The 27500-nt window shown below is 36.4% G+C and overlaps 2 protein-coding genes across 2 annotated transcripts in view; both read right to left on the bottom strand.

Annotated features, from left to right (window-relative positions):
• LOC136834189 (zinc carboxypeptidase A 1-like) overlaps window positions 1-14378 on the bottom strand; it is a 51179-nt gene extending 36801 nt beyond the window's left edge. The window contains exon 1 of the mRNA XM_067096454.1: window positions 14280-14378. The gene's annotated coding sequence lies outside the window, so the exon portion shown is untranslated. The remainder of the gene's footprint in view (window positions 1-14279) is intronic.
• LOC136834168 (uncharacterized) lies at window positions 49-1288 on the bottom strand. The gene is made up of 2 exons (XM_067096433.1): window positions 1162-1288; window positions 49-878 (listed from the first exon to the last, which is right to left on the bottom strand). The coding sequence occupies exons 1-2, from the start codon at window positions 1286-1288 to the stop codon at window positions 49-51; spliced, it is 957 nt and encodes a 318-aa protein (XP_066952534.1).
• Window positions 14379-27500: the final 13122 nt, after the last annotated feature.

Raw genomic sequence — 27500 nt, forward strand, 5'->3', positions numbered from 1 at the left:
CTAGTGCCAAAGGATCTCGGCAGCTCTCTTTTGCCGATCTGGAGCCATTTACGCCCATGACTTTCTTCCCTGGGCCCATTGTAGGTTGACAGTTTTCCTTGGTAGGGGGATCGGTAGAACAAAGCCTGAGGAGGACAATGTAGTGCCACCTGGGTCGGCTTCTTTGATGGCCGGAGCAGGGGCATTCATTACAGGCTCTGCCCCAAGTCGCTGCAGTTGATAGAGTTCATTGGCCAGTAGAGGTATGGCAGAATTCTTACTCATATTCTCATCTGCGGAGGACTGGGAAGGTGAGGAAGATGTTCTGGAGGACATGGGAGGCATGTAGGTTGCAATGACCAGCTCAGGTACTGGTTGAGAGGCCGCACATGTGGGTGAGCTTCCACTATGGTCGGGAGAATCTGTCTCTCTTACCAGCACTGGGGGTGGAACCAAGCTGGCCAACGAGAGGGGACCCAGACTGGGATCTCTCAAATGGAGATCTGGGGCTTGCTCTGATACTGGCCCTGGTATAGGATTTGGAGATTGCTCGCCGTTTGGGATGGACAGAGCTTGGCACTGCACAGTGCACTCAAGTGGCGCTGGCAGAGATTGAGAGTTAATTTTGGGATCTCCAGGAAGGAGATCTATTGGGTGCCGTGGCACTGGCACTGGGGCAGGGCCTGGCACAGGACTGGGCTTTGAAATCTGCTTGGAAGGAGATGGCCACTGCACAGAGTACTCAGGTGGCACTGGCAGTGGAATGAATGGAGGCTCTTGAGAATTACGCATGCCTAATGAATAACTTGAGGGGTTTGGAAACCCAGATTGCTGTATTTTTGATGGAGACAGGAAGTCTTGTCCCAGGAGGAGGTCGTAACCTCCAGGAATGTAACTTGCTACAGCAAGATTGCAATAAAAAAGTTAAGTATACCTTATTTTAACCAGACCACTGAACTGATTAATAGCTCTCCTAGGGCTGGCCCGAAGGATTAGACTTATTTTACGTGGCTAAGAACCATTTTGGTTACCTAGCAACGGGACCTACAGCTTATTGTGGAATTCGAACCACATTATAGCGAGAAATGAATTTCTATCACCAGAAATAAATTCCTCTAATTCTTCATTGGCCGGTCGGAGACTCGAACTCGGGTCTAGCAGACTGCTAGTCGAGTACTCTACCGACTCGTCCAACGAGGAACTGCAAGATTGCAATATCCACACATTGGTTTCCTTGGGGCTTGCCCATGTTTGAGAGGTTGCTGAGAGTTGGATGAGGCAGGCAAGGTGGGATATAATTTTCTTCCATACGGAACTAAGATGAGGATGATTGGTGTCCCAGGTGTAGGCCTAGCGACAGCACTCGACCACTGTCTTAGGCGCCTTGTCACATAGATGGGTGGTGAGAGCTGACAGGGCATAAAATAAGAAATCCTCAAGCTGGAAGAGTTCAAGGATGTCCTCCACACTAGTGACTTTGAGAGATTCTAGCCATCGTTTTAGGGCCTGAGACTTTTGAAGATCCACTCAGACCAGGTTTGGCCTGATTCTTTGGGCATATTTCTCCACTTTTTCCTCCAATGGTTGGGAGTTATTTCAAAAGCTTTTATAATGGCTTGGTGGACAAGGGTGAGATTTCCTCAATCCTCAGGAGGGAAAGTATTGAAGGCAATGGCACCTTTCCTTTCAAGGTGCCATCCCATGATCAGAGACACTTTTTCAGTAGAGGGCTGATAGGTTGTCAGGACCTTTTCAATATGGTCGAGCCAGGCTTCAGGGTCGCTTTCGTCCTATTTCCTTATGAGGGAGCCTACACTGCTGAGGGTTGAATGTGGAAAAGGTGCTGGGGTGTTGCTTGTGTCTTGAGCCACCATTGGAAGCTGATGAGCTCCTTTCTCTTTCTCCTGTCATTCTGCCTCTTCTCGTTTCTCCCCAGCTATTCTTTCTTTCTCTTTCTCCTGTTGTTCTGCCTCTTCTCATTTCTCCGGGCTATTCTTTCTTTCTCTTTCTCCTGTTGTTCTGCCTCCTCTCGTTTCTCCCGGGCTATTCTTTCTGCCACTCTTTCTGCCTTGGTATCATCTACTCTCTCTTGGACCCAATCACTCAGGGCTTGTCCTGACGGTCCCATGTCCTTTCCAGCGGATGTGTAGAACTTGAAGTCCTCATTTTGCTGGGCTCTGGATGTCGTAGACATCTTGATATAGCGCTTATATGGGCATGACCCTTTAGATAATCAATATGTCTGAAAAGACTCAAGTTTGTTCGTGATGAACTGGTTTCAGTATGTCTCAAAGATATGGTTTGTTCATGATGAACAAATCTTAATATGTCTGAACAAGACTTAGCTTGTTCGTGATGAACACATTTTAATGTCTGAATAAGACTTAGTTTGTTCATGATTAACGCATTTTAATGTCTGAATAAGACTTAGTTTCTTCGTGATGAACGAATTTTAAAGTCTCGAAAGTCGTAACTTGGATTTTATATCATACACAGAAAGAAGAGTGAAATTGAGGCATTCCGGGGAACGATGGCTTGTAAGTATTGAACGCGGTTAACTGGGTTCCTGAGAACTTAGGGTTTGTGCTAACTGAATGATTTGGGGTCTCGTAAGACTCAATGTTGTTTAATGAACTGGTATAAGCAGTCCCACAAGGACTTGGATTGTGTGAAATACACGAATTAAAAGTCTCGAAATAGACTTGATTTTTATGTCTAAGAAGACTCAAGGTTGTTCTAATGAACTGGAATAAGCAGTCCCATAAGGACTTGGATTTGTGTGAGGTACACGAATATAAAGTTTCGAAATGCACTTGAATTTTTAGCACAAGGTTTAACACAAGCCTTAAATAATGATTTGCAGAGAATTGTCAGAGCTGGTAGAATTAAAATAAAAAGCTTACGTGGAAATGGATACCGCTTAATATGCTTTTTAATTTTTACTTGCTCACATAAATAGTCACAGTGCCTGAATGAATGCTTATGCTGGCGTCGCAGCAAATATTATAAAATTGTTCTGGGTAAATGGGAAGCGGAGGTGTCGAAAAATTCCCATTTAAATGCGTGAATGAATAGTTATGCTGGTTATGCAAGTACTATAAAATAGTATTTCTCTAGGCATATAAAACTGTATTGCTCCAGGCAAATAGGGAGCAATTGCTTCTGAATATATGCAATTAGATGCGAGAGAACAATGTAGCTGGCTTCTCAGCCAAGAGAGAAAATGCGCAAAATGCGACAAGAAAAGAATGTTCATATTTCAAAAGCATGATATCAAAATTTGGTAGAATGCGACGAGAAAAGAAAATTTAATTTACCAAGCACGGGCAGAGTTATACTGACAAGGATATCTCACGTGCTTAAGGGAAAAAGAAAACAAGAAATATTTACTGTATTCTAGAGACCTGATTAAGCACGGAATGGCGTGTGTACTTTAGCGATCCCATGGGGCAGGGGACAATCCCGCATGTGTGCATGAAGAGGAACAACTAACAGATACAGCGAACAAATACAATGCAGTCCCAGCTCAGCTGAACCTGGCCGAGTAAAGCTTTTCGCTAATTTTAATGAGACGACTAAAAAATTTCGGAATGTCTCCCTCTCGTCGCGGAAAAATGAATGAACTGTTGTTGCCTTTTTTCTAACGGTTATTTTTTTTTACTGAAATGTGAATGGAATGGACTTTACCATGCGCGTTTCTTTTATAGAGTGATTTAAACAAACGCAAATACTAACCAAGATTTTCAGTTCGCATGGCCTGAACAAACGTTTATGGATTAGTGAGATTTATTCGATTAGGAAGAATAATACCTTTGGCTAGCGAATTCCTAACCTCTACGAGAGAGAGAGAGAGAGAGAGAGAGAGAGAGAGAGAGAGAGAGAGAGAGAGAGAGAGAGAGAGAGAGTAAAAATATCCTATCTCCAGCAACACGAAAATTGCTGGAGTAAAAATATCCTATCTCCAGCAACACGAAAATTGCTGGACTGGGGCAGCCAAGCCTGGGCTGTAATGCACCTAGCTAGGATTTTTCGAACGAAAACTTTTTCAAATCACATAGGGAAGGAAATATCAGCACTATTTCCTGTACACTCTTCGTAATTTCACTTTTCCTAGTTAGCCTATCATGAATGTTATGCAAGCTATCATGCGTTAGCCATCAAAAGCTTGTGTCTAAAGGCTAACAACACTCTCTTCTCTATAACTGGGATGCATGCATGTGTTCTAACAATTCCTAACTATATTGTAGTCACGATTTTGTTCCTACCTAACAAAAATAAAAATAATAACACAATACTTACTGTGGAAATGGATCACTTGCGCGCTTATAGGGGAATTTACACTAATTAAGAAGGTTGTTTCTTGTTTCGCATTCAGCTCTTAGCGAAGCTATTTAGCTGATAACTGCATGTTGCAAAACGGGCAAGAACTCAATCTGCGATGTTCCACACTGCGAGATCTAAGGAAATTTGGTCGCCAGTGTTATAATTTTAAAGCTTGGGTCTTGCTAGATTGATGGGGTATACGAGGATGATACACAACTTACCTTAATTACCAGACAAATCTGGACTCTGGCCTTGAGGACAGCTAAAGTTATAAACAACAAAGTACGGCTGAAGGCCTACTTCAAGAGGGGTGTAATTAGATAAACTCTGGGTTTTAACTTAATTCATTATATTTACAAAGAAATCACATCAGAAGAGTGGTAGCACAATTCTGGTGTAATAAGGTGAAGAGCAAATGACGGGGAATTTCCTGGAGGGAATACAATGGGTTGCCTGCTTCAAAGGGCATTGAAAATGAGGTAGTGGGATCCACTACGCACACAAGATGATACGCGGATCCACAGCTGATACTTCTTTGCATAGAAGATGCCTAGACTGAACTCTGCTCCAGTGACTTGAATATCATACGATTATGTTACACTATAAAATGTTTTGCAAATATTCGGCACAATATATAAGAAGCAATACAGGTCTCACTGTAGGTATATCGCACTATGAAAAGAAAAAGACATTCGTTGAAGGCGAATAGGGAACATAGCTGACAAAAAACCTTAAATCCGGGTACTTTACCTTTTTTAGGAGCTGAATTTCTCTTTTATGAGGGCCAGAGGGAGGAAGGGCAAGTGAATTACTTCACAACAAACGTTACTTTGGATACTGTCAGCCACTTGTTGGATATAGGCAGTTTAATGGAGCAAGGGACAGACCTCCGTCCTCTGGGGCCACCTGTACAATTCTAAGAGCAAGCGTCTCTCTCCAAGGCCCTTTATAGCTTTGGGAATTACGTTTTCTAGGTGGCGTTTGGATCGTCTGGGCCACATGGAAATGCTGGCAGCATGGCTGAACTTTCAAGATGGTGGAAAGCACATGTTCAACACACTAGCTGACCTGCAACGATTAGCTCTGGTTGGGTCCGCACTTGAAATTAAGGAATTCCAACAGCACTTAGACAAGAAAGAGATTAAAGTGGTTTCCCCACAAAAGGCAGTGGCGAGAGAGAGGTTTTAGAGCAGCCCCTCCCAGTGTACACCTCTACCAAGAGGGAGGGTCCTCCACTGTTAAGTACATCAAATCTACCAATTGAAGATGTAATGGATAGGGCAAGGCAGATAAAACTTCCTCCTGTTGTTGTTGACACGTTTCCATGACACTGGCATAAAGGGATCTGTTCACCAATTTAGTACCGACATTCTTTCTGGCACAATGTATCTGGTGTCCATTACCTGACAACCTCTTTTTAGTAAAGCGTTTTTCTCATTAAAAAATGTGATGGGTTCAGTAACTTCAGAATCACATTGATTTTGCAGCGTTCCAAACGACTACAGTACGCAGCCTAGTGACAGACTATGAGTTAAAACTAAATGTTTAACTAACAAAATTTTAACTCTTGTTTTACAGAGACTTTTTATTTTAGACATTATATCAAAGAGCGCTGCAGAAATGATCCAAAACTGGGCTTTAACATCAAAACGTTGCATTGGCAGTAGTGCAATTAGCAGGTCGCTTCTCCTAAGTGTCATTTGAAACCCTTTCACATAACAGTAATACATGCACTATCACATTACCAGTGACTGCGGCATTACATGAAGAATGATGAATGTACAGAGAGCTTATTTAGTTCTTTTCATTATTCAAGAACTCAAATAAACCATATTCTTTAGTTTGACTTTTATGAATATAATTGATTATTTTCTTTGATACACACACACACACAACACACACACACACACACACACACTCACACACACAACACACACACACACACACACACACACACACACACACACACACACACACACACATATATATATATATATATATATATATATATATATATATATATATATATATATATATATATATATATATATATATATATATATTCTTATTTCAGGAGGCTAAACCAAACAGTCTTATAGTCGGATGTATGGATAGGAAGAACAGTCAGCTCATCATTGACAAATTTATTAATAGCTGCGCTTCGGGATCACCATATCCCATCTTTCTGGCTAAAAAGATACAAAAAACACTAATTAAAACTTAAAACAGAGTTTACAAAATTAAAATGCTTTAAAGACTGAAAATGACAATGACAAAATAAGGAATAGAATACCTTCTGTAGTAAAGTCCAGAGGATGAAAGTTTGATGAGAGTAAACAAAGTTAGGAAGTAAACAGGAATAGGGGAGGGGTACTAGGCTATGTATAAGGGGGTTGAAGTTAAATGATTATTGAGCGATGGAACAATTTTCTTGATAACCAAGGATTCCAAAATATTAAGGAGGTGTTCCTTCTGCGTTGTGGTCACTATTTCAAAGTTTTTATAATTTATTATTGGTTTTACAAATTAATGAGTGATTCCTAATGTTGGACATTTCAGGTTTTGCTAGCCTAAGACCAGTACGATAGCTTAATCCACTGGCAATCTGCCCTCACTTTGAGCAATGGCGCGTACTTCCGACATAAATCTGTTGCGGACTGCAACAGCAAGTATACTTGTACACCACGCCCGACTGCATCAATGGAGGGAGTCGCTTTGTGTCTAAAAAGGCTACCAAGACTTTTGGGGTTCTTCAAAATTATGTTGACCTTGACAGCTGGGAAGTGTTTGGTTATAATCTGCTTCAGATGTCGTAAAAATCACCACCATGTACAAAAAGGAAAGGAAAAGTAGTATTCTAATTTGGGAACATCGAAAGAAGGAGAGGAGGGCTAAAGTAGTTATTTAAAATGTGCTTTATTTTATGTTGGAATAAAGTCAAGGGGAAAACAATTTTGTTGAAAATATTTTTGTAAAAAGGAAATTTCGTTATGGAAGGAGGACCAATCAGAAGAAAGTGAAAGGGCTCTATGGATAAGGGTGGTTAAGGGAATTTAGTTTGAAATTGAATGCACAGGAGCTATAAAAATTAAGGCCCTGACCTGTAAAAGTAAGTTTTCTATAAATACTAACTTTGAAACCTTCAGGAGATCAGGAAACTTCAGTGTCTAGAAAAGGAGAGTTTACTATTATTTTCTTTTTCTAGGTAAAGTTGATATTGTTGTGTAAACTATTTGCATAATCTAAAAAGGAGTCTGCGTGGTGTGGTGTTTGAAAGGACAAAGGTGTCATCAACGTAGCGTTTGTAAAAAGGGGTTTAAAATCAGAAGGACAGCTGTCCAGCAGTTGACCTTCAAGATGGAACATAAAGATATCGGCCATAGTGCAACTCAAAGGACTCCCCATACCAACACCATCCGTCTGTATATATACTTTATCATTAAAGCACGAAAGCTGTGTCTTTCACAGCAAGTTCCAACAATTTTCTAAAATCTGATTAACTAAAATTATTAAAAGTAGAGTCAGGAGTGGGGAACAACCGATCAATAACTATTTGTATGGTCTCATTCACAGGGATGTTGGTGAATAGCGATTCAACGTCTAAACTAGCCATGTACAAGTCAGAATCTTGCAGTATAATATTTTCTTTGAATTTTAAGGAGTTAGACAAGTTATTTGGATTCTTTGTAAGTGGTTCAAGCAAGGTGGCTAGGAATTTGGCTATTTTGTAATTGGGCGTGGTATATGATGATAGAATGGGTCTTAGGGGGATATTAGATTTGTGGATTTTTGGCAGTCCATACATGACTCCAAAACTCCAAAAATATTTTCAACAAAATTGTTTTCCCTTGACTTTATTCCAACATAAAATAAAGCACATTTTAAATAACTACTTTAGCCCTCCCTCTCCTTCCTTCGATGTTCCCAAATTAGACTACTACTTTTCCTTTCCTTTTGTACATATATAATGGTGATTTTTTACGACATCTGAAGCAGATTATAACCAAACACTTCCCAGCCGTCAAGGTCAACATAATTTTGAAGAACCCCAAAAGTCTTGGCAGCCTTTTTTAGACGCAAGGAGCGACTCCCTCCATTGATGCAGACGGGCTGGTGTACAAGTATACTTGCTGCTGCAGTCCGCAACAGATTTATGTCGGAAGTACGCACCGGTTGCTCAAAGTGAGGGCTGATTGCCACAGTGGATTGAGCTATCGTACTGGTCTTAGGTTAGCAAAACCTGAAATATCCAACATTAAAGATCATTCATTAATTTGTAAAAACCCAATAAACTATAAAAACTTTGAAATAGTGACCACGACGCAGAAGAAACACCTCCTTAATATGTTAGAACCTTTGGTTATCAAGAAAATTGTTCCATCGCTCAATAATCATTTAACCCCTCCCCTATTCTTGTTTACTTCCTAAACTTGTTTCCTCTTATTAAACTTTCATCCTCTGGACTTTACTACAGAAGGTATTCTATTCCTTATTTTGTCATTGTCATTTTCAGTCTTTAAAGCATTTTAATTTTGTAAACTCTGTTTTAAGTTTTAATTAGTGTTTTTTGTATCTTTTTAGCCAGAAAAGATGGGATATGGGTGATCCCGAAGCGCAGCTATTAATAAATTTGTCAATGATGAGCTGACTGTTCTTCCTATCCATACATCCGACTATAAGACTGTTTGGTTTAGCCTCCCCTGAAATAAGAATATATATATATATATATATATATATATATATATATATATATATATATATATATATATATATATATATATATATATATATATATATATATATATATATATATATATATATATATATATATATACATATATATATATATATATATATATATATATATATATATATATATATATATATATATATATATATATATATATATATATATATATATATATATATATATCACATTCAAGCCATTGACAAAGGACTGATGCAGAGAATAAGAAGTCGCAAATATATATATACAGGAACAGTATTAGCACATACTACAACCGTTAGGAACTACATATCCACCCCGCAGGCCAGTGTCGAGGTAGGAGTTGGTCTTCAAAACTCATTTGGCTAAAAATCACAATATACTCTCAGGGGACAATACTGATTAAACATATCTACCATAGGCGAACTCAGATCCACACCTGACAGGTGTCAGGGAGACGGTGCAGGTGTTTGGAAGCTCATTAGCATTACTGCCCCTGTACTGTGTTTACAAATATGATAATACTGTTTATATCTCTACTGCCTGCCTTAAAATTTAAACAATTTACAAATTTCTTTTGATACTAAAGGATAAGTTTATACATCCCTTGACTGATATTCATATTATGGTTGTAACTTTCTTTATAAAGCTAGATTCAATGAAATTCCTTTTCCAGTGCATTATTAGAATATACAATCCTTTTGCCCCTTCCCAGTTGATAGCATGATTGTTCTCACTAACATGTACAAAAATACCACTGTTCCCCTGTGCATGTCTCACACATTTTTTTTGCTGTTCAGTTCTCTTTTCCAGTGCTTTCCCCGTTTGGCCAATATAAAAGTTGTCACAAGAATTACATGAAATTTTGTATAAACACCCTTTAGTATTATCAGGGGAGTTCTTGATAAGTACATTTGTCATTGTTCTATTGGTCTTAAATGCGACATTAACACCAAAATTTTTAAGATATGGGATATCTTTCATATTATTATCATAAGTCAGTACAAGCAAATATTTTGTGTTGTAAGGTTCTTTTTGGTTTTGATACATAGTCTTTTTTTGCCGCTTCAAATGCACTGTTTAATACACTGTCAGGATATTTCAATTTCTTGCTTGCATTCCTAATCTTATGTATTTCCTCATCAATATATTCAGGGCTACATAGCCGTAATGCTCTTAAAAACATAGATGAAAACACTGATTTTTTTTTTTTACCTTATTGCTTTGCCCGAAATAGAAATGCCCATAGGAAGAAATATTGGTGGGTTTTCTGTACACACTATATTTAAACCCATTACTATTTCTTCGTATGAGGACATCCAAAAAGGGTAAGCACCCATCATTTTCCATTTCCATAGTGAATTTAATTGATGCCCCTAATTGATTTAACTTGGCAAAAAACATCTTGGTTCCCTGGCCATAAACAAATTATGTCATCAACATACCTAATCCATGTTACATTGCATGGGATTATGATGTTTAACATTTTCTTTTCAAAAAATTCCATATATAAGTTACTTAATACTGGGGACAGAGGGTTTCCCATAGCCATAACAAAATTTTGTGAGTAAAATTTACCATTAAATTCAAATTTACATTCTTTCACACATAACTTAATTAGTTCAGTTAAAGTACTTTTAGAAAATGGGATATCCAGCTGTGTGTTCTCTACTAATTCAGATAAAAAAATCCATCAGATCATCAATTGGCACCTTTGTGAATAGTGATACTATATCAAAACTTACAATCCTGGATTCACTATTAATCTGTACACTATTTAGTTTGTTTATCAGGTCCAAATTATTCGTGATATTAGCATTTGAGATGGTACCTACTAATGAGTTGAGAATATGCACAAGGTATTTCGCTAGCTTGTAAGAATCGGAACCAACTGAACTGATAATTGACCTGGCAGGAGTGTTTCTTTGTAAGTTTTTATTCTACCATACATGTATGGTAGCGATGGAGAGGTCACACACAACTTCTTTATAAGGCTTTCGTTACCTTTTAACAGGTTTTTTACTTTCCTATTAAAACCACTGTTCACATTGTCTAACGGGTTTTTACTTAATTCTGTATATGTGTTGTCATCACCCAAAATATACACATGACTAAAGCAGATAAATGAGGCGCTCTTGTAATTTTAAATAAAAGTGAATATATAGAAAAAAATGGAAAATCTTTTGGGTGATGATAGCACATATAAAAAACACAACACAAACAAATTTGCTTGTACTGCCTTATAATAACAATATGAAAGATATCCCTCCATATTCTTAAGAATTTTGGTGTTAATGTCGCATTTAAGAACAATAAAACAATGAAAAATGTACTTATCAAGAGCTCCCCTGACAATACTGAAGGTGTGTATATAAAATTCCATGTAAGTCTTGTGACAACTTTTATATTGGCCAAACGGGGAAAACACTGGAAAAACGAATTGAACAGCATAAGAAATGTGTGAGATATGCAGAGGGGAACAATGGTATTTTTGTACATGTTAGTGATAACAATCATGCTATCAACTGGGAAGGGGCAAAAAGGATTGTATATTCTAATAATGCACTGGAAAGGAATATCATTGAATCTAGCTTTTTAAAAGAAAGTTACAACCATAATATGAATATCAGTCAAGGGATGTATAAACTTTATCCTTTAATATCAAAAGAAATTTACAAATTGTTTAAATTTTAAGGCAGGCAGTAGAGATGTATGAAAATAGGATTATCAGGGGCAGTAATGCTAATGAGTTTCCAAACTTCGCCTCCCTGACACCTGTCAGGTGTGGATCTGAGGTCGCCTATGGTAGGTATGTTGATCAGTATTGTCCCCTGAGAGTATATTGTGATTTTTAGCCAAATGTTTTTTGAAGTCCACTCCTACCTCGACATTGGCCTGTGGGTAGATATGTAGTCTGTAATGACTGTGTAAGTTCGTCAGTACTGTTCCTGTAGTATATACATTTGTGACTTCTTATACTTTGTATCAGTCCTTCGTCAATGGCTTGGAAATAAAGTGAAACCGGTCAGGGACCTACACATTACCACCCTGTGGTAATGAATGATAAGTGAATCATGTCTAAAAGTGATAATGTATATATATATATATATATATATATATATATATATATATATATATATATATATATATATATATATATATATATATATATATATATATATATATGTGTGTGTGTGTGTGTGTGTGTGTGTGTGTGCTTAAAAATCATAGTAGATGCACTTAGCTTCAATGTATAGCGAATCCCAGTTCAGTACCAAGTGCTTTAACGTTTATTAACGCATGGACGGGACACGAATAAGACACAGATATAAAGAAGGTTACAAATTAATCAAAAACAACAAGAATACCTGATGGTCAGGTCAGTTGTGAAAGATTAATAAACAGAAAGTTAATCCAGGATAATCCGGGATCGAGCTGTACCAAATTGAACCTAAGACCAATCAACAAAAAATGCTAAAGTTTAGGCTTACATAATCCAAAAACATTTATAACCTTGAATACCAGATGGTTAATTGCCAGGGGGTAAAAAAAAAGGTTAATCCACGGCAAATCCGGGATCACGGGGTCACAAACTAATCCAAATATATACTTAACCATAAGGCAAACAGAATCTTACCCATTCGCAGAAACATATATAAAAATGAATATTAATTTTTTAGTATATATATATATATATAAAAATATATATATATAATATTTATATATATATATATATATATTATATATATATATATATATATATATATATATATATATATCAGCAACTTTTTTAATTATGAAGGCATCAAGTTTAAATAAACCAAGACTTAAATTTAGAACACTTTCATTATTTGACTTAATAAACCAAGATTCGATGATATTCCTTTTAACTGTATCATTGCATGGGACTAAAGGTCTTGCTTTACTCCAGTTAATGTGATGATCTAAATCTCTCATATGTACGAATAATGCATTTGATATTCGGCCAGTTCTCACAGAATATTGACGTTGTTTGATTCGTTGTGAAAGTGATTTTCCAGTTTGTCCATAATATATTTTATCACATTTTTTTCAAGGAATTTCATAGATGCAGCCAGAAACATGTTTAGGAGAATTTTTTATCACTAAACTCTTACCATTAAAATTACTGAAAACAACATTTATGTTGAAAATTTTTTTAAAATTCTAGGAATTTGTAAAACCTTTCATCATACGGTAATTTGAGAATATTATGCTTGCTGAATTCAAGTTTGTTATTAGTTAAATAAAATGTTTTCCTGGCTCTTTTCCTTGCTACAACTACAAAGTTCCTTGGGCATTCAAGTTTCAAAGCAATATCATAAATGGTTTTGATCTCAGCATCAATGAACTGCGGGCTACAAACACGTAAAGCCTTTAAGAACATTCCAGAAAAGACAGAGAATTTAACATTTTGATGGTGATTGGAATAATAATGAACAAAAGAGGCAATGTTGGGCTGATTTTCGAAAGACTGAAAAGGAGGAATTTCTGTCATGTCTATGGACAGTTACATCAAGAAAATTCAAATTACAATTTCTTTCTTCCTCTACGGAAAATTTTATAGAAGGGACTAAATTATTTAGCTTAACGAGAAATTCCCGGAGATTTTTGTAATAAAGGTGATAAAATATATTATGGACAAACTGGAAAATCACTTTCACAACGAATCAAACAACACCAATATTCTGTGGGAACTTATGTGGCTGAGACTGCCTTGGCCTTTTTCTAAGTTCCCCGCCCCCCCTGAAGAGATAGAGCTTATAGGCCATTTAGCAACATACTCTACAGCATTCATTCTGAAATGCAATGTTATATATGGATGGCTACTGGCTTTTATTGGCTGATTCACCAGGACTCCCATTCAGAAAGTGACCATAAACAACACTGCTTTTAAATTCCCTCTCCGTCGCCCTCCGAGACTGAAAACGCCGCGGCAATAGTAAGTATTGAGGAAAGGTTCTCTCATGAAAGCCGCGCAGACGAAATGCACGAAGCAGTGGGAGTTTCAGGAAGCAGAAAAGCTGAGATTTAAAAGAAACTTCATCAAAAGAAATGCACATAAACCCTTCATATCTCCCTGACATTATATCAGGATGAATAAATGGATTAAGATGACCATAATTCGATTACAAAAGCTCGCGAGAGAAATGTATTACTGACAAGTGAACCGTCCGAGGAAAATCGCTTAACCTTCGGTGCTCGCTGTAGGCAGGAACGTCTTTTCACTTACTTGAGCAGCTGCAGCAGCGAAGCGCGTGAAGCAATGTACCTCTACACTCGGCTTTTGCAGGCTGACTAGCACCCCCCAACTCCTTGGGTTTGTATTCACCAGAGGTTCTGAAATCAGTGCAGGTGAGAAGAGCGTGACTCCGCCTGGTCAACTCCCACACACCCAAAACGCACCAATTAAATTTGTAAATCTTTCAAGGGCAAAACAGCGATGTAATTGCCACACACTTAATTCTGGTTTATTTCACATTATTCACGTTCTCCGGTTGGTATAGCATTAATTTGTGTGTGTGTGTGTGTGTGCGCTTATTCAAATGATTAATGGCCACTTAAATCCTCGATATCACTCAAATGTGTCTCATTTATGAGTTTTAAAAGGGACTATGCAAAATCCTGACTCTGCAACTCCCACTTCTTCGTGCATCTTCTGAAATGTAATTTCGCCTGCGCGAATTTCGTGAGCGAACAGGAAAAACTCAGGAAAGGAATAAATGGGGATTCGGAATATCAACAGTATATCAGTAAATGAGAGGGGTAAACTGAAACCAAAAATAAAAGTAGTCTATGTCCCGAAGGATGATGACATTTTCGATAACATTGTGAAGAAAAATCCATGGATAGGTAACCTCATTCCTGAAAGTGACGACCTGAAAATTGTAAAGGAAATGATAGCCAAGATGACAAATATAAACACTATATCATCAAATGCACACCACAAATACGAAAGGCTATCTGTGATAGAGGTGACAAATTGTGTACACTGTATAGCCGTTGCAAAGTATACGACTGTTACATGCCTAATCAATGCTATAAATGTCAGGAATTTAGTCACAGCGCAACAAATTGTAGAAATGACCAAGCTTGCTCTAGATGTGGTGAAAATCACAAATCAAATGAATTTGCTATCAGCATCTTCAGTTGTAAATATTGTGTAAAGAAAGGCCATAGTGATATTAAACATAAAACATACGATGACAATAAGTGCGCATTATATAAAGAATATGTTCCAAAGGTGAAAAATAATACGGACCATGGCTTTGATTAATAATCTTCTATGCAATATAATAAACATGCAGCCCGTAGGAAATAAAACTAACACTATTAGAAATCTTATAAATGATCACAATCTAGATATATGCATGCTCACGGAGACTTGGCTAAGCAATAATGTAAGTGATTATTCTAAAATAAACGAAATGACGCCAGGGCCTCACAATTTTTACCATTTACTGAGAGAAAAAAACGGTGGTGGAGTTGGAATCTTTGTCAAAAAAATGTGCATACTATCTGTAATGAACAAAAAAATCATCAGTACATTTGAATACATCAACACCAAAATTACACACATAAACAAACACATACAAATCATAACAATTTATAAACTACCAAGCACAAGTAAGAGATCATTCCTAGATGAAGTCAGTGACTTCCTCGACTTGCTAGCTGATAACAAAATTATGCTGATTTGTGGTGACTTCAACCTACATCTGGATGATAACGATGACAAATATGTCAAAGAATTTATAGAGTTACTTGAAAGCCACGACCTTGTAAATGTTGTGAAAAAACCGACACCATTATTGAACCATACCATTGACCTAGTGATACAAAACAAAAACAACGAGATTGTGAGTGACATACAAGTTGAGACTGAATGCGTGATATCTCCAATACATAAACTAGTTACATTTAGTACAAATATCTGGAAAGGTTATACACTGAAAAAAACTATCACTTACAGAAACAAAACCAACTTTAAAGCTGATTAATTTATTGTTGGGAGCATAAAGAAAATAAGAGAAACAAGCCAGGAGTGCAGGTTTAATTTGAGGAATACCTTGACAGGCGACCAAGTAAGCGTAAGCTGTTTTACATTCCATAGCAAAAGTATATTGGCGTCAAGCTACAACGATAAATGTCCACAAGTAACAAGGCAAATAATAGTTAGAGAAAATGCCCAGTGGTTTAACAGTAAATTACGTGAAGCTAAGAAAAAGAAAAGAAAAATGGAATATCTATGGAAAAGATCGAAAGAATCAAGTAGTGAAATCTGGTCACTGTATAAAACAGCTAAAAATCATTACAACTTGATTATGAAAACCAAGAAAATATATTACAATAAAATGTTTAGTGTAGAGACAAATCCCCCAAAATCCATGACAATTCAGCAGGAATATTGGGATTCAAGAAAGAAAAAGTTCTACCTGACGTAACTAGTGGCTACAAAAACCTGGCCGATAACTTTATGAACTACTTTGAAGAAAAAATTGAAAGAATCTGTCATAGTTTAGATAAGGAGATCCCTCCTGATCTCACGGTGATCGCAATGAGATGTAGCAAATTCAGTAAGTTTAAAGAACTGAACATGAATGACTTTGGCAAAACGATGAGAAAAGTAAAAAAAAAAAAAACATCTATTGTGAAAATGACCCGTTTTTCATAAGTGATATAAAAGAGGCAAGAAACTTTGATCAGTTGCGGGAGCTATATTTTGATATTGTCAACATGAGTCTAGCACAGGCATCTTTCCCAAATAGTGAAAAGATTGCTTGTATAAAGCCGGCCTGTAAAGGGAAAAGGTGATAAAGAAAATCTAAGCTTCTATAGACCCATATCAAATTTATCGTACTTATCAAAACTTATAGAAACGGAAGTTCACAAACAAACGTGGAAACACTTGAAACAACTCAACATTATGCCTGATGATCAGTCCGCATATAGAAAAAACACGCAACAGAGACTACGTTGAAATTATAGCAAATGGAAAACGTGGCATCCTGGTTATGCTTGACCTAAGTGCAGCATTTGACACAGTTGACCACAATCTACTGCTTGAAGACCTGAGAGCAGTAGGCATCGAAGATGACGTACAGAAATGGTGCAAAAGCTACTTAGAAAATAGAAATGTTGCAGTGGATATATCAAATGTGAAATCAGAAAATAAAGACCTAATAAAAGGAGTGCCCCAAGGCAACGTTCTGGGTCCACTGCTATTTGGCATTTACACAATTGAATTATCTAGAGTTCTAAATAAGCACAAGGTTAGGCATAAACTGTATGCTGATGATACTCTGTTCTATTTTCCTGCAGAAACGGTAGAAGACACCATTAGTAAAATTGATGCAATAATGAAAGATATCAAAAAATGGATGTCGGCGAAGAAATTGAAACTTAATAAAGACAAAACTGAGTGTATGCTATTTGGATCTGACAGTGCACTATGAAAATATGAACACTTCAAAAGAATAACTATTCTATCGTCAACAATAAATGTTGTAGCAGCAGTTAGGAACTTAGGAGTCTTTATTGATGATAAGTTGTCGATGAAGAACCATGTATTGCATATTACAAAAACCTGTAGCTATCATATTAGAAACATTGCATTTATTATAAAATACCTAAACGAAGATACTCTGAAAACATCAATTTGCAAGCAAATCCTTTCGAGGCTTGACTACTGCAACGTTATATACTACGGTCTCCCTAACTACCTACTAAGAAAATTGCAAGGAGTGAAAAACAGAGCGGCCAGGTTAATAAAATGACTGCGTTCCCGTAATAGAATAACCCCAGCACTAATTGAGGTACATTGGCTCCCAGTAAAAGCTAGAATAGAATATAAAATACTACTTACAGTCTTTAAAGCACTAAAATATGATGAACCAGCATATCTGAGAAACTGCTTAAGCTTCTTTAGATTTGAAATGAATATTGTAATTAGACATGCAAGTGAAGCATATAGGCTATTTGAACCTAGAACAAATTGTAAGTCAGCATATTTGAGAGAGCATTTGTACACTGCACCAAGAATATACAACAAAATACCGCCTGCAGTGAAGAGCACACTGTACAAGAAGAATGCAAATTTAAAAAGGAACTAAAGACTCTCCTGTTCAAGGGAGCTACAATACTGACGAGAAAACACAGAAAGACAATTATAAAATATAAGAAGCACTTTATTTTGAAAACGTACAGGGGCCCGCCAGAGAGGGAATTATCCCTGTGGAGGGTTACAATACATAAAAACAAGCAAAGTGAAACAAAGTGAAGTGAATACTTTTATTGAGCACTAGAGCGCTTGTTCCACATTAGGAAGGTATGTAAGATTCGATCCAAATAGCCACCAGTCGATTCAGATATGTGTGTGTGTATGCGCATGGGTGTTATTTTTATGCTTTAACGTATTTATTAGAATAAATTTCCCAGATGAAGTTCCTGTACAAATTATACGTGTAAAAGATGTTTCACATAGAAAGTATTTATTTAAATCATCCAAATCGTCTAGATATTATTCACTGAAATAGAAGGAAAGTAACAGAAATACAGAAATACCAGGAACAGACGATTTGATGGTGATATATAATATATATATATATATATATATATATATATATATATATATATATATATATATATATATATATATATATATATATATATATATATATATATATATATATATATATATATATATATATATATATATTTATATATATATATGTTACATGTGATTTCTTGCTGGGAGCTGAGCTATGTCAACCTCTCTTTGATATTCCATGCAAATGTTTTAACAATAATTTCTGACTAACGAAAAACTGGTGCTTGGTTACCGCCTATGACAGTGGTTCTTAACCTTTTTCAGTGCTCGCACCCCTTGGTATCTCAGAAAATTTTCCCGTGCCCCCATCCCTTATCAATACAATACAAACATGAAAAGGCTTGGTGATGCAAATCTTGCTGAGCAATTACTGAACAAAGGTACTTTTTTTTATTTCAAATAAAAAGCGTCAATTAGTAGGATGCAATGAATGCACATTACAACAATAATTATGAGTAATACTACTTAGTGCACTGAACACCAGCACATTTTTAGTGGCTCTTTTGTTGTTGTTTCTCATTAATGATGGTGTTCAAACGAGGTTCTTTCTTGGAAGGTGCCAGACTCATGTCATCACTTGCATTCAAACGGTATCTGGCCTTTACCTTGATGAGTAGGAAAATATAAGTTTTGCTTTCTCATGGTAAATATAAAGTACAGTTGAACTGGTTATCATGTCTCGTACCCCCAGGTTCAGGGTTTCGTACCCCGTGCCCCAGGTTAAGAACCTCTGACACGATATCTGTCAATACGGGGTTAAGATTCCAATAGAAGAAGTAATTAGCTGATGTAGAGCTTAATCCCCATAATATACCAGAAGGAAATCATGATGGGTGAACTCCATCCCAGAGGTCTTTCGGGGGAACGATCACATTTCTGCAATAAAGTTCACTCGTCAGGAACACTGACATCGTCGGCACTATCATAATCAACAGAAGAACGGCTTGAGATTTCCTCCTTTTTGTAAGTTTCAATGTATAGCAACTGACTACGTGCAAAAAAAAAAAAAAAAATGAATGGCGTATTTAGTTCCAGAATAATCAAAAGGTGAAATGAAAGTGCATCTGCCCGGCCAGGTTACCAACCTGGATCTCAGGTTTTGACACAGTGATAGATAGTCGACACTGACCATTCGATGATCAAGAGAGAGACACAAGAGGTATCATTTCTGTCGTGCATATTCCTGTTAAGTACAAGTTCTGCACTTAGATTGGCTATCAATCCTTCACCACCAAGACAGCAGACTGGTACATTTACAACGGCGCTTGTTATGAGTTTTGCCTTTTACATACACGATAAACTTTTACAGTCACAAAAATTGAGGCACAAGAACAGCTTGATTAGCTGTGCCTTCGGAGTATATCACACCCAAGGAAATCATAACTGATAAGTGCCTATATATATATATATATATATATATATATATATATATATATATATATATATATATATATATATATATATATATATATATATATATATATATATATATATATATATATATATATATATATATATATATATATATAGTTATATTCTGAGTCCGGTTGGAAGAGTTAAATTGACTTTTGAATGTAATTTGTCTTAGTGGCCAACACCTATATCTTAGAACATAAGCAATAAATGTAATTGATAGTATGATTTACCTTGAAATTACTTCTATTCAAAGAAAATGGGAAGGTCGCCTTTCAAACCAGTCGGTTAAATTAAACTAGAAATTATTATGGACAGGCTGGCAGTTCAGCAATGAAGGCACATGCAATGTGCAAATAAAAAGTGTAACTACAGTTAGCAAATAAATAAAAGTTAACACGAATCTTATAAACTGCTTAAGATTGACTGATACAATTATTTTACATTAGCACAACGATAATGCTGAGTGGCCTAACACGTGGCCCTTGTAGACTGTCTCTTGCAGAAGATTCTTGCACGTGGCAAGATGGAAATGAGTCTTCTAAGACAATTGTTTCACAAGGGCAGACCGAAAAGAGCCAGATTACAGGATTCTGGAAAAGAATTCCAGGTCAGCATTCATTTACACAGATTTTCTATCACATGAAATTAATTATTCACAATGGAAGGAAGCATTAATTAGGTTTAATTAGCATATGGTAATGCTATGGTGGTAATGCTCTAATTATTATCACAGAACAAACTTAATTTGGGCTTGGAGCAAGTCATGAGGGCCAATGTGCGTGCTAGGCTGTGGGAAACAAAGGGACTTTGTTTGGGAGAATGGAAAATTGGAAATACTGAAAATTGAGAGAAATTCATAATAGGAAAAAGAACACATACAGGTATATATATATATATATATATATATATATATATATATATATATATATATATATATATATATATATATATATATATATATATATATATATATATATATATATATATATATATATATATATATATATATATATATATATATATATATATATATAATCAATTATGATTTTACTGATCTGTTTACTTTCATAAACTTTATTGAAATTGATTTTCTTTGCCATTATTGTATTTAATAACAATCTCTGGAGTATTTACGGATATTGTTAAATAAAGTGATAATCCAGAAGTTTCAGAGATTCCAGACACGAGATTCTCCATTGAAAGGAAATTAATCTGTTGCGCCTCTGTCGTTCAGCGGTAATAGAACCTGAGCCTTTGCTCGATCAACTGTTACCACGCTGGACCCAGGCTCGGCTCAACGTGGATGTCATTCAAACTTTATTAGAGCATTTTCCAATTTAATAATCCAGGTACATTAAATGTCTCTTTTCTGAAGATACACGCAAGAGTACATCTCTATACTCAATATATCTTCATTGGTCAGTTTTTAAAGCTTGTAGTGTTTCTAAACATAATGATATACATCTAGGTCTAGAGGTACTGAATGCCACCTTAAAGATTTAAGTATTCATTTGGAACTGAAAGGAAACCTGTAACATTATAAGTGATGCTGTCAGCATACCAAAATTCATCCATTTAACCTCTAAACATTATTAAGAAGAATAATTTTTGTGCAAATTCTCTTAATTAGACAGTAGGTAAAGGGCAGAAGAAATATCATTAGTTATATTGACTCTTGCAGTTCATACGATTTTTAATCGTGTGATTCGATAGACATTTTGACATCTGTGATGAGTCTCCTTTGCTCTGAAAAATCCGCCGTTCGAAATAAGAAAGTCCCACTGATCAGCAAAGGAGGGCGCTGACGTTAGATAGACAAATACCAAAAGCATAAAAGCAAAACTGATTGATAATAAACAAATGAAGATTCTAATATCAGAATATATACTCCCTCCTCCTCATGCTACAATGACTGATATTAACATTTTATCATTAATAGTGTTATTGGTGTTGTTGTTTAAAATAAATACTGTAAGGTATCGTTTTTTATTCAACTCTGTTATTATTATTATTATTATTATTATTATTATTATTATTATTATTATTATTATTATTATTATTATTATTTTGTTGAATAATATGGCTGAATTTTGCGAGTTTTCTCAATTCTGATAAGTCGCTTTTCCTGCATCTCAATATTAGTCAATAACTGGCCAATGTTCATATTTCGATGGATGAAACAGCGTGTTTCTTACAGCAGAAATTCTTTATTTTCAAGCGTTGCAGCAGGTTATGAAAACTGGTATGTAAATCTATAGAATTTACTGACGGTTCAATATTAATTGTTCTTTCTTTTTCTTTTTCTGGCGTCTGTCTGGTATTTTTAGTACTCGTTCTATCGACATGTTTCGACCAGCTAGATGGTCATCTTCTGGACGTTGGGATGAGTCTAGAGACACAGGGTGCTCGAGGCGGTATATAGAGGGGGTCTCAGATCATGTCGATTTTTCATTGGCTGCCTGAGGCGATTCTCCTCGGGCGAAGTCTCCTCTCGTGCAACGATGGTTGTTTGCGCTCTTGCGTGCGTGCACTGGAGCGCACGTTACATAGTGTATTAATCGGAGGGTTGCTGCCCGCAGATGGACGTTCCTATTTGGTTCGCTCATCCGGGGTGCCAGTGGGTGCCACCCTTCTCGCCGATGTAGGGGAGGAGGAAGGTTTCCTGTGTGGTATTGAGACTCGGCTTCTCTCTCCTGATGTGTGGGGCTTCCAGGAGGCGGAGGCAGCGATAGTCGGTCGCTTGATCTATTATCTCTATGTGAGGGATAATGTCATTTCTTTTTATTCTCATGTTATGGGCAGTCTTGGCGTGATTAAATATGGCGCCCTCCTGGGCATGACAGGAGATCCTCTTGGAGAATCTCATGGTAGTCATGCTGATGTAAGAGCCGAGGCACTCCCGGATGGGGCATTTGTATCGGTAGATTACGTTGGTTTTCTTCAAGGGATCCTGTTTGGGGGCGGGGGGAGGTTATTTCTCATCACCAGGCTGCTATTTTCCTTATTCCTGTAGAATATGAAGAGTTTAATCTTTTTCTCGGGGTCGGACGGACTGATGTTACCTTCATTGATGGTCCTGAGGGCGCGTTCGTCTTCTTTATATCCTTTATGGAATTTTCCTTGTTACAAAAGATTGATGTCATCAGAGGTGTCGGGGCGAGGTTCCTGATGGTACCATCTGTTCACGGCTCCTCTAATGCACTTGTCTACCTTCCGATTCATACGCCCATTATCGATGAGGATATAGGCAGCACGTTCCAGCTCTCCATGGGTGTCAGTCCAGGAGGAACCAGTCAGGAACGTCTATCTGCGGGCAGCAACCCTCCGGATAATACACCCTCTAACGTGCACTCCAGTGCACGCACGCAAGAGCGCAAACAACCATCACTGCACGAGAGGAGACTTTGCCTGAGGAGAATATATATATATATATATATATATATATATATATATATATATATATATATATATATATATATATATATATATATATATATATATATATATATATATACCGCCCTCGAGCACCCTGTGTCAGCTGGTCGGAACATGTCAACAGTGCGAGTACTAAAAATACCAGATAGACGCCAGAAAAAAATAAAAATTAATACTGAACCATCAGTAAGTTCTACAGATTTACATCCCAGGTTTCATAACCTGCTGTAATACCTTAAAATAAAGAATTTCTGCTGTAAGAAACACGTTGTTTCATCCATCGAAATATGAACATTGGCCAATTATTGACTAATATTGATGTGCAGGAAAGCGAATTATTAGAAGATTTGAGAAAACTGGTATAAAACCAATTCGCAAAACGCAGCCATTTTATTCAACAGTTGGAAAAGGCCTTCTCGCTCTATTGACGCTAATGTGAAGAGAGAGAAGGTATCCCGTAAGGCTGCCTCCTACTACAAGGGGAAACAGCTACAAGATTTTGGGCATGGCTGGATTTTGCTCGCCGGTTCTGTCCAAATTTCTCAGCAGTAGTAGCTCCCTTAACTGACTTAACCAAGTCTAAAAGAAAGTTTGATTGGACTCCAGAATGTCAAGAATCATTTGAGAAGGTTAAAGCCATATTAACTTCAAGACCAGTGCTTCAAGCTCCAGACTTCAATAAAAAGTTTGTGATACAAGTTGATACATCCGACTGTGGAATTGGAGCTGTTCTACTTCAAAAAGATGACAACAGACTCTTACATCCAGTATGTTTTATGTCTTCAAAGTTGAAAAAGCACCAGAAAACATACTCAACAATTGAAAAGAAACATTAGCATTAATCACAGCATTGAAAAAGTTTGAAGTGTATGTGAACCGACCTAGGAATGAAAAATTTTAGTAATCGGATCTGGCTTAATCTCATTCATCAATAAGATGAAAAATAATATGAGACTGACCAGGTGGTCTTTATGCCTGCAACCATATAATGTAAGCGTTAAGCACATTTCAGGAAAAGATAATGTCATAGCAGTTATTGTCCGTTGAATCGTTGGATTCAAACCGGGATAAGTAATCTTCTCGAGGAGGAATTTCATGATGTTGCCTTGTATCGTATATCCTCCTATAATTTTGACTTACTTTTTCATGTGTTATGTTTAATGATAATGGTTGTTGAAATGTCATATTTGGTTGTATCAGATCTCAAAGTACTAATGATTACTTGATAAGCGTAATTTAGAATTGTTTATTTATAATTTTTAATAGTAGCGTAATTTAGAGCGAATATCTTTCTTGGTAAAAGCGTAGTATTTGAACACGTGTGTGTGTGTGTACTCAGAGGAGCTTGTTTCATTTCAGTTGTCATCAGTTGAGATAAGAGGAACGCTTTGTTTGGGTTAAGCGATGACAGATTTGCAGGCTCAAGCGTAATTAGTCCCATACGGGCTCAAGGCGAGTGATTTCATGTTGTTATACGTTGTTTAGTCACGTCTGCCACTTTGCGAGAAAAGAATACGTGTCGATCATTACGTCATGTTTTGTAAGATGCGTTCAAAACGTTTGCTGGGATGACGTAACTTTCATTAGAAGCTTCTCCATTGTATCTCGCAAAACGCTTTAATGACGTCATCTCCTGCTTCTAGAACTTTTGTATCTCGTACCCAAAATGCTTTAATGACATCATGTAATTGTTTCACATATTACTGGAATCCTAAATTTGTTTCATTCTGATTTCTGAGACCAGTCGATTTGGTTTATCTCTCTCTCTCTCTCTCATTCCTAATTAGGAAGAGATTACTTTTAAATAAATTTTTGTGGTCACTTTTAACATTAACTTTTGAGATCTGAATTTAGCAAAGTTATTTAGTTAAATGCAGCGCCTGGTAAAAAAGTGTATTGTGTAACGCAGCTGCAGCAGAGTGATTTACAGAGTTTCACAAGTTGTGTAAGGTAACGTGAAATTTACTTATTGATACCATGGTATGATAAGTTAGGAGGTTATGGTGTGATAAGTTGGAAATTTTGAACAAGTGAAATCATTGATGATAAGTCTTGCATGTATTTTTGTGTGTTTTTCTATTTACAAATTTCTTTGTATTTTCACATTTTTATGTTTGTGATGTAACATTTATTTACATAGCATTGTAAATATTTCTTGGTAATTTAACATTGCATACTTGATTTAACATTGCATACTTGATTTCATTTATTGAGATTTTCTTTTTAAATCTTGAGTAATTCTTGATAGTTTAAATTTTGCTTGATTAATTTAAATTCCTGATAAAGTTTTTGTGAGTTAGTTTTGTTTCATAATTTAATTCAAGAATTCATTGAGTTTTGTGTTATTTTCAACTAATAGTAAATTTTTCAGATTGTGAATTCTAATTAATTGTGAGTTCTAGTTATAAACTTTGAATCTGAAAATAAATTTTTGTATTTAACATTTTTAGAAAAACAGTGTTTCATTTGTTGATCACCAGTGAATAGGATTGATTGTGTGTGCATAAGGCAAAGTGATAAACATGTTTTGTTCTTTTAGTTTACTAAGGTGAATTAAGACCAGGGGAAACAGTTAAGTTTTGATGGAGTGATGCCCTTTTACTCTAGAAGATTTCTAGTTTAATTTTTGATACCTCACACATATTCTGATAGACTTAGTTTGATTTTTCAAGTAATAAATAAGTTTTTGCTTAAGGGATCACTGTTACCTTTAGAGTACTCAGTCGTAATAATTAATGTTATGAGAGTTCAGGTATCTGGCTGAAGTGAGGTATATTTTTGAATCTTGAGATTAGTTGTGTAATAACCAGGTACTTGATACGCATCGTGACATAATAATATATTGTCAAAGTAAAACTCTCACGATGCCATCTCATCTGTTAACAATGTAGTGTAAAGAATATTCAGTTATATTATATTTTTTTTATCACAAAGAACACTGTAGGCAGAATTTGCCCCTACACCTCTCCTTCACCACTGCCTTTGGTGGGAGAATACTTTAATCGCCTTTCCATGTTCGAGTGACTGCCGGGACCTTAAATTCCAGATGCTTATCTGGTTGGAATGCAAATCCTCGCCCAAGACAAGTCAGCTGGCAGTGAGGCAAAGGATTGACCATGTGCTTGCAGCCATCTTGAAACTTGACCCACATGGCTCCATGCCCACAGTGACACGCGGTCATACCAACACCAGCGCCATCTTTTCAAGAAATACAGAGAAACCGATCACGAATACTTTATAGTCAAGGTCCATTCTTTACCATAGTCATTATTGATAACTTTACGTTGCTCTAAGAAAGCTCATTTCTGCTTTCCAGAAATGGAAATATGTCGCCAGTCCTCTTTGCCGAAGTGGATCCACAGGGAGTTTCCTTGAGCTGCTGTTCAAATCCTTTACAAGAGAATTTTTTAATTACTGGTTTCAACTCAGTTAAGAGTTATGCTTAGTTTAAAGACGAGATGAAGAATAAGTAACTTAATGACACCTACATTAGGTTGCTAGTTACAGTGTTTCATCGCAATTCATTCATTTTTTAGTTAGTTGGTAATTAAAGGTTTTTACAGAAATATTTTCTTTCCTTTTAGTTTTCCGTAAAAGACAACTGCTGAGATGGCTTTGTCTGTCCGTCCACACTTTTTCTGTTCCCCGCCCTCAGATCTTAAAAACTACTGAGTTTTGAGGGCTGCAAATGTAATATGTTGATCATCCACCCTCCAATCATCAAACATACAATATAGCCCTCCCTTAGTAGTTTTTATTTTATTTAAGGTTAAAGTTAGCCATGATTGTGCGTCTGACAACTCTATAGAACATGCCACCACCTGGCCGTTACTGAAAAGCTCAAGGGCCGCGGCTCATATAGCATTATTACGCCGAATAAACTTCCTTGCATTTTTTACTTGTTTTATTTAGGTTTCGCTCTAGGTTGAAATTTTACTATGTGAGAAAAACGACGACCCAATAAAACTCTCGAATGCCCATATAGGAAGGTCT

This window comes from Macrobrachium rosenbergii, chromosome 53 (genome assembly GCF_040412425.1).
Source record: "Macrobrachium rosenbergii isolate ZJJX-2024 chromosome 53, ASM4041242v1, whole genome shotgun sequence".
Classification (NCBI taxonomy): domain Eukaryota; kingdom Metazoa; phylum Arthropoda; class Malacostraca; order Decapoda; family Palaemonidae; genus Macrobrachium; species Macrobrachium rosenbergii.

Coding starts and splice junctions, on each gene's coding strand:
- LOC136834168 (XM_067096433.1), bottom strand. CDS start 1,288: ATGGAAGAAAATTATATCCCACCTTGCCTGCCTCATCCAACTCTCAGC. Junction 879..1,161: donor GTTCCTCGTTGGACGAGTCG/GTAGAGTACTCG, acceptor ATCTTGCTGTAG/CAAGTTACATTCCTGGAGGT.